General features: G+C 28.1%; 1 protein-coding gene across 1 annotated transcript; it reads left to right on the top strand.

Annotated features, from left to right (window-relative positions):
- Nucleotides 1–220: 220 nt before the first annotated feature.
- On the top strand, nt 221–8,361 carry LOC145829437 (neutral amino acid transporter 9-like). Its single transcript, XM_082937221.1, has 11 exons — nt 221–356; nt 429–497; nt 757–914; nt 1,912–2,088; nt 2,338–2,430; nt 4,403–4,645; nt 5,360–5,466; nt 5,531–5,635; nt 5,958–6,106; nt 7,008–7,097; nt 7,841–8,361. The coding sequence occupies exons 1-11, from the start codon at nt 283–285 to the stop codon at nt 8,007–8,009; spliced, it is 1,434 nt and encodes a 477-aa protein (XP_082793347.1). The 5' UTR covers nt 221–282; the 3' UTR covers nt 8,010–8,361.
- Nucleotides 8,362–8,660: the final 299 nt, after the last annotated feature.

The raw sequence follows: 8,660 nt of genomic DNA, 5'->3' as shown, positions 1-8,660 counted from the left end.
ATGATTTCGTTCAGCCACAATTTTTCAGTATGTTTACTACTACAAAGTTTTTATTTACAAATTTTCCATGAGTAAAAGTTTACCGAAATAATTATATGCTGAAATTTTTAGCATTAAATTTTTTAAAATTATATACGTTTATAAACAATTTTGACAACTAAGGAAACGTTTAGACTAAGTATTTTTATAACAGGTGTTAGATTTAAACAACCAGTGTATAGAAACAATTAAAACTGTTCAACCCAACTAAACTGTGACTAAGTTTTTCAAAAGGCAGGTAGAATGACAGTAAAGGATGAAATAAAAGCAGAAGACTCGCCGTTGGTTGCACAAAAGCCGTTCAACGAGAGTTTTGGGTTTTTTTTTTTATTAAAATGAAAGTATATATAAAAACTTTACAGATAAGCTTAACACTGCCACTAATTAAGGTTGTACAAGGATAAGAAGGACGAGGATGATGATAACGAGAATAGAAAGCAGGGCGATCTCATTTCAATGTGAGCAAACTATTTTTATGTTAAAGCGCAATTTGAAGTAGTTTTTTTTGTTTTGAAAAACTTAGACTATGCTACTAAAAATAATGTAATAGCTTATTAAAATGTTGCATACAATTAACGAAATGTCAAAAGTTAAACTATTAATCATTTTAAAAAATCCAAGTCAAGCTAAAACACAGCAAGCTGCATAAACAGTTTTGTATCTTCAATAACTTTAAAACACGCGTTGAATTAGTTAACCCAAGCGTTAAAACAACAGATTCACCACGTGGAATATGATGATGGGGACTTCCCTACTTACGATCCCATGGGCGATCCAGCAAGCAGGGCTGACCACGGGACTGATCATCATCGCATTGCTGTTCACCGCCGCCGTCTACTCAGCCGTCGTCCTCCTCAAAGGCTCTAAACATCTCGGTAATTTGTGAATTAGTTGATAAAAAAAATTGAAATAGTTTTACCGTAAAAATGTTTTATAGTTTTTTAATGTTCGAAGCGTGTTAGTTTTCGTTTTCTAGTTATTAAAATAATGCTGAATGAGTGATAATATTAAGTGGCACCTAACATATTTACCTCTATTTTTTTTTGTAGTTGCATAGAAAAAAAACAGCTTTAGCTTTTATCATCTACTAGACTACATGTTAACCTAATCTACAAGAGTTTATATGAATAAAATTTATCAACAAAACTAATCGTTAGACTAATAGAAACAAAAAAAAAACTATCATACATAGACATAGTCTAGGTATACATAGACAACAAAAATAAAATATATAGTTGAATAATGATATCTTAAAATTATTTTAATGAATACTTGATGTATATTTTGTGTAAACAATGTTTCGCACAATGATCTCATCAGTGCTTAATCTAATGATGATATTAAACACTGATGAGCTCATTAAGCAAAACACTGTTTGCGTAATATAATTTATAAAGAATTAAATTGTATTGATTCACGATGTATAAGTAGAACTTTTTGTTTATTGTTTTTTCAATACATAAGAAAATATAGCTCATTTTGTTTTTCAAATTCTTTAGCTTTATCATTTTTTCTGAATAATCTTTAAAACTAACATTATGTAATTGGTAGTTTATTGATTCTAAAACAAAGTGTTATCAAATAAACTTTAGTTTTATAGTACCTTTTATGCTGTTTAAAGTAGTATGAAATGTGTTTAGGGTAGTAGTTGATCAAAAATAAGTAGTATAAATTGCTATTTATGTTATTTATGTATTAGCTCCTTTTAAAGTGTATCTCTTGATAAACTTGATTGTTATTACGTATTTAATAATAGTTGATTAATACTTGTTAAAAAACTATTTGCAGATTTATATACTGAACAAAAGTTTTTTCTAATGGACTGATTAATTTTTTTCAAACTTTTTTTTACACTTTAATTTTATTTTTTAGACGTGGAACCGACAACCAGACTGATGCCTGAATTCACGTTGTCCTGCCAACGGTTGCTAGGCAAGTGGACCTTGTACGTCAACATGGGGTCCACGGTAATTCTGCTAGGTGGCGCTCTCATCGTGTACTGGATAATAATAGCCGATTTGTCGCGAAACGTTGTCAACTCTATTTACGGTATATAAGTTTACGAATTGTCATTTAATTAATAATTTTTCAAACTAAATATTTGTTTAAATAACATTGCGTATAGTTAGCAAAAATTATATTTTTATAAATATGTAATCACAAAAAACAAGTGGATATAATTAATTTTAAAGTTTTTAGTTTAACCTTAAAAAAATATGACAGCAAAAATACAAATTTCTAAACTAAAATACTTATGGTTAAAAAAATAGTTAAACCAAAAAGATAAACGTTTTACAGCCGCAATCCACAACCCTGGTGAAACCGTTGCAGTCCGTCAAATCAGCACAAATTTCTCCGGTAACTTTACCGCTGGTAGCTACAGGAACATGAGTTAGCATTTTATAAATTTATTACGCAAAAATTGAAAATTAAAAATATGTGGTGGTAAACACCACTTTCAGGTGCTTTAATTAAGTTCACCTTATCTAGGGTTTGTGGCCTAGTCGGCGTTTCAAAGGTTTATTAGTGGTGTTTAATTATTTAACTTAATGGCCTCCACTATCCCGATACATGAGCATCAATGCTCACTAGCAAAAACGACTTTGTAATACAATGATACGTCTATTCTACAAAAACAAAAAAAAAGTACATATACAGACAAGTGAACGTTTACTTTTATTTTTATATTTAAAAGCACAAACTTGGTCAATAGTGCACAACGAAGCATAAAAAGATTTGATAAACACGTACAAACCTTAGATAAATTATTTTTTGTAAGAGTTTGAAAAGTACAAAACGTAGCTGAATGAATATAATAGAAACCGACAATGTATTGTTGTAACTCTTAATACTAAAAGAAATAACTTAAATAAATTTGCTCTTATGAGAAAACTGAATAGTACAAAACTCACTAAACTTCCGCATAAAATATAAATATAAAGTTTCCTAGAAATTTAAAGTTAAGTTAACATAAAGGGTTGCTTACACCACTTCGATCATCAGACCACAAGCTTTCGGTAGACTGATAACCATGTTTCGTTTTTATTGAAACTCGTCAGTCAGGCGCAACTGAAAAACTTTCAGTCGTCAATCTACAAACTGTTTGTCATGTTTTATCACGAACCTAACTTTACATCTTATAAAAGACAACTTTTTTTTTAAATTGCTTACTTTGAAAATTATACGGTTTGTTAAGTTTTAAAACTGTTTTCAAGCAAAAGTTTCCTTATACAAGAATTATAAAAAGATTTATTAAACACGTTTTAGATCTTAGATATATGAAGGTTTTATAAAAACAATAATAGAGTTATTTTTTTTAAGTTAAATATATTGCCCAACTTACTGTAAAATAAATAGCTTATTCAAATGTAATAATAAAGCCTATTTCATTTATTACCCAATTTCAGTGGAAAAAAAAACGACCTTGTCAAATATTAATAAAATAGTAAATTTAATTGTAAAAAAAATACCTATTTTATTGAAGATTAACAAGGTCGGAATTTTTTACCACTGAAACAGAGTAATAAATGAAATAAATAATTTGCAAATTTATATTATTATATTTAAAAGTTTGAATAAACAAAACGTAGTTCAATGAATTTAATAACAAGTGAAAATATTTTGTTTTAGTTTCGAAAACTAAATGAATTAACTTAGTTAAGTTTGCTCTTTTGAGAAAGTTAAAATGTACAAAACTTAATTAGTTTGCGCATTAACTGTTATCAAAACCACGATTTATCTCAAATTAATATAATTCTTAACTGTCAATAAGGTTGAATAATGATACTTTAAAACTTTTATTGCAAATTGGAATTCGAAGTAAACTTAAATAAAATTAAAGAACAATATAACACAAAATATAGTATTTGTAATTTGCATGGTAGTATTATGTACTGATTTACGCTACTTATTTTTAAATAAATACTGGCAAAAGATATTTTCAACTTGTGTAATAAAGTTACGTGTATAACCTAAACTTTGTATTATAAAAAACTAAAAATATATAAGCCATGCTTGAGGGTAGCATTATATATTTATTGTTTATTGAACGACAAAAAACACTCAAAAAGTTTGGTCCAAGGACCTGGTGCACGAAAAAACCTTTTCGGTTATCGAGTCACACACCAGAACAGTTTAACGTCATGTCCAGGACAAGTGTCCAGGAAAACTTAAAATAGTGTGTAGTGTTTTAAATTTGTTAGGTTAACATAAACTTTAAAACTTTATTAAGTCAAACACATTTTTTTAACAATAAATAAATCACAAACGCTTCACGCCATCTCAGGGGTAATACATCTAAAAATGCAGTATACATAAGTTTAGTAAAAAAACGAGTCAGTATTAAATCTAACTAAAAATTAAGCCCTTCTTGGGAGCAGCGATCCTCCGAACACGCTGCCGGAGTGGAGCAAGAAGTTCCTCTTCCCGATCGTCTTCGTCCCCGTCTTCCTGCCCATCCTGCAGATGCGTGACGTCACCTGCTTCTCCCGTCTGACGTCAGCGGGAACGATCAGCTTGTACGTGCTGTTCGCGTTCGTGGTAACCAAGTGCTTCCAGTGGGGGGTGAACGTGTCGTTCGATGTTGAGAGCAGTTATTTTGTGGCTCGTTAGTTTCTACTGATTTAATTAAAATATAAGTTTTCTGATTAAAAACAAATAAATACGTTTTTTTTGGTAGAATTTTAAAACTAAAATAAAGTGGATTTTAATAGTATTTCGATCTAAAAGAGCTTAAAGGGTTTGACAACTACTATTTCGTAGCTCATTGGTTCTACTATGTTAATTTGATTAAAATGTTTTCATTTAATTAAAAAATAGTTTAAGATGCGTTTTTGGTAAAATGCTAAAATTAAACTAAAGTTACCCACTAAAACTAAAATTTCTATGTTTTTTATAGTATTTTTGTTTAAAAGAAATATTTTGACATCGATTGTTTCGTGGCTGGTGAGTTTCTATTTTGTTTGTTTAATTAAAATTCATGTTTCTTTTCAACATCAAAATAACTTTACAACTTTTAGAGATGCTTTTTTGTAAAATGCTAGTGCAAAGTTAAAGCCTTTTTTAATAGTGTTTCATTTGAAAAAAACGAAAGCTTTAAAAGAAATTTAAAATTTTCTAAATGTCTAACAAAGTTTCATTTACTCTCACTTCGTGTAAAGTGAAAAACGTTGGACACTGTTGAATTTTGTTTTAAACAAAATGCTACCACTGCATTTTCGTTTGAAAATATAAAATATTTTTTGTTTACTGAATCACAGTGTAAGTTTTAAGAAGTTATTACTTTTTTAACAGTTTATTTATAAAATTATCATTTACGCAGATTACACGCCAAATTTTCCAGCCTTGTCGGGTCTGGCCTGCATGTCTTTTTTCATTCACAACTCGCTGACCACTGTTTTCAAATACAACAAAAACCAGGGTAAAATCGTAAGTTATTCAAAAGTTGGGTTCATAAAGTCCAAACATAATTTAGTTTTTCTAAAAATTCCAGGTTCACTGCATGGTCAAAAGTTACCTGCTTTCTTTGTCTTCATATTTGCTCGTCGGCCTGGGAATTTTTCTGTGTTACCCGGGAAAAAAATCGGAAATAAGTCAGGTACATTACTCAAAAGTCATTTATTACTTTCTTAAGAAATGAGTATTTTCAACTTCATTAATATCATTTTGAGCAGATGTCAATTTATTGCAATCAACAACACTTTTTTTTGTTTTACTAGTTTAGTTGAGCAAAGCTTTCAAAATTTTATTAGTTTCCATTGCAGAACATAATAAATACTCACAAAACTAATAAATCAGACAAAAATACGAGTTAACTTAAAAAACAATCAATAAAACTAATCATAAAAAGTATTTTTAATTGCAATCAGTTTGTATTATAAAATATGTAAATGTATATCTTTGCATCTATTTTCGAGCAGAACTTTTTAAACAACATTCCTTGGGACGACAAGTTTTCAATCGTGGTTCAAGTTTTATTTTTATTCCGCATGATGACAGTGTTTCCAACTGTTAGCTACATTTTCAGAGTTCAACTTTTCAACGTCATTTGCAATCAAGACTACCCAGGGTTAGTTGTCTAAATTAAGTTTAGAATTTAATTAATTTCATTATTTTACAGACTTATAAGTAAAAATGCAGCTTTTAGTTATATATTATTGTGTATGCTTTTTGCTTTTTACTGATTTTTCAAATAACTTATTTATAATAATAATAAAAGCTATTGCTACATAAAGCTTTAAAACTTAAAATATACCTTTATTTTAAAAACTATAAATAAAACTAATCATGACTACACAGGGTTATTTGTCTATTTAAGACTACAAATATAATATTTCATAGTATTATATTTGTGATATTTATTTATAATAATAATAAAAGCTATTGCTACATACAGCTTTAAAACTTTAAATATACCTTTATTTTAAAAACTATAAAATAAACTAATCAAAATTACACAGGGTTAGTTGTCTATTTAAGACTACAAATATAATATCTTTTTTTAAATATTACCAAAAAAAATTGAATTAACAGTTACTTAACTTTTTGCACGGCTTAAAATGTTTTATTGGTTTTACATAGAGTTTGCTTTTTTTTAATGTACTATAGAAGGCTGTTGCTAAATATAACTTTAAAACTTTCATATACTTTTACCTAATTAAGGTGTAAATCTGTATATACAATCATTAAACTTATGGTTTAAAAATAAAACATTTTGACTTGAGAATTTATGTTAAAAGTTGTTATTAGATATATTTTGATTTAGTTATACTGTTCGTGACAAAAATTATTAACTTAGTAACCGACAAAAAATTCAAAGTTAGTAATTTAACTTGTCTAAACTTCAGCACAAAAACGAATGCATTTTGTTTAGTTTGAACTTGTATATTTTATTGTTGATAGTTTTTACATGAGTCAAAAAAAAATTAGTTAAATATTCTATAGTTTAATGGAAAGTACATTGCTAACAGGAAGAAATTGAACTTCATATACAGTGTTTGTGTGATAACACCTTGTGTCTTGTGCGCCATATTCTTTCCTAATGTTGGTGATATACTCAGGTAGTTTTTTTTTTTAGTTAATAAAACAGGGATTACACTTACTATAACTTAGTGCTTAAAGTAGTAACTTTATCGCTTATATTTAAAATTTGTTTTATTAATAATTAAGTTGTTATTTTTGTATTTATGCATACTTCTTATTTAAAAAATCAAGCGTAAAACTTAAATAAACTCACATACTATATTTTACGTCATTTTCGTAATTACAAAACTTTTTTTTAAAGCATGTATTACAAACTTTTGGTCATTTTTGTCTATAATAGGCAATTATGCTTCAAAAATCTTTGTTAGACTGTTTTTTATCGAAATTTTTGACCACTGAAATAAACATAAATAAGTGTCAGATGTTACAGATTAGCTCAGAAACGGGTAACAATTGCACGGAGTCATTTTTGCACGAGCTTTAACTGTTATACTTTAAAACTTTTATAATCCTTAATTACTTTTTTAAACGTTGTTTTGCAATAAATAAATAAAAATTCTAATTCATAACAAAAATAGACTTTTTTGTTTAAACTAAAGTGCAAAAGAGACGCTTCATGCACTTCTGACACCTACCGGTTGATTTATTTATTCTTCCATTTACGCGTGAAAGTTTCACAGATACGTTGGTGCGATGAGTTTAGAACTTTTTTAAGTGTTTTTAAATATTGCTTAAAAGTTTTTACATGATAAAAAATATTTTCACAGGTACGTTTTTAATGATATTTTCAGAGGAACGTTTTTAAATGGTATTTTCGCAGGTATGTGGGGGCGGTGTGCGTCGTCTTCATCCAGTTCGTCCTCCCATGCCTCACCTTCGTCTACATTAAGAAGAAGAGATCAGAAGTGTGGAAGCCGCATCTCGTCATCGGGATCATTTTGTCGATCATGTCCGTTGTGAACGTCGTATTGCAGTTCTTTGTTCAGTAATTTTCAGCGGTTTTTGTTGCTTTAAGTTAGTCAGAATTTGAAAAATAGTGTTTTTTACTGTACATGATCAGAAACATAAACTGAACATATTTTATATATATTTGATAGCATATATAAAATTATTTCTTGCTTTATTTTGCTGTTTTTTGTTAAGTAATTCAGCGTCTTCTTCAAAAACACACACTAAACGTTTTTCACATACCTTGATGTTTAATTGTATTTAAATCACAAAATACGGTTTGCATACCAGGACGATTTGAGAAATTTAAATGTTATAATATTAGTACTGTTATTTAACTTGGTATTCCTTTGATGTTTTATACAATTTAAAAACTATGAAGTGTTGTTTTTAGCCCTATAAAAATCGTAACTGTTCAATTAAACGCTAAAAGTTTTATTTATGACGACTTTTTTTTTTTAATTTGAAAGAAAAATGTGTCTTGCTCTTTTCAATTTTTAAGAGCTAAATTATGTTTCTTATTGTTTTCTAGAAAGTTTATTTTAAACACATAACGAACTTTTTGTAATCAAACATGAAAGTTAATTATAATATTGAAACTTTTTATTTATTAATGTTGTTTATTTTACCATCAACTATACAGTTTAATGGCATTAAACCTTGTTTGGTATATAAAAAAAGTTTTTAAAAAC

The sequence above is a fragment of the Thalia democratica genome, chromosome 2 (genome assembly GCF_965202585.1).
Source record: "Thalia democratica chromosome 2, ktThaDemo2.hap1.1, whole genome shotgun sequence".
NCBI lineage: Eukaryota > Metazoa > Chordata > Thaliacea > Salpida > Salpidae > Thalia > Thalia democratica.
This window is presented reverse-complemented; position numbering and strand designations above follow the sequence as displayed.

Bases quoted from the DNA above. Each gene is read 5' to 3' on its own strand.
- LOC145829437 (XM_082937221.1), top strand. From the start codon at position 283: ATGACAGTAAAGGATGAAATAAAAGCAGAAGACTCGCCGTTGGTTGCA. The intron at 5,467-5,530 runs GTAAGTTATTCA...TAAAAATTCCAG, and splicing joins ACAAAAACCAGGGTAAAATC to GTTCACTGCATGGTCAAAAG. The intron at 5,636-5,957 runs GTACATTACTCA...ATTTTCGAGCAG, and splicing joins AAAAATCGGAAATAAGTCAG to AACTTTTTAAACAACATTCC.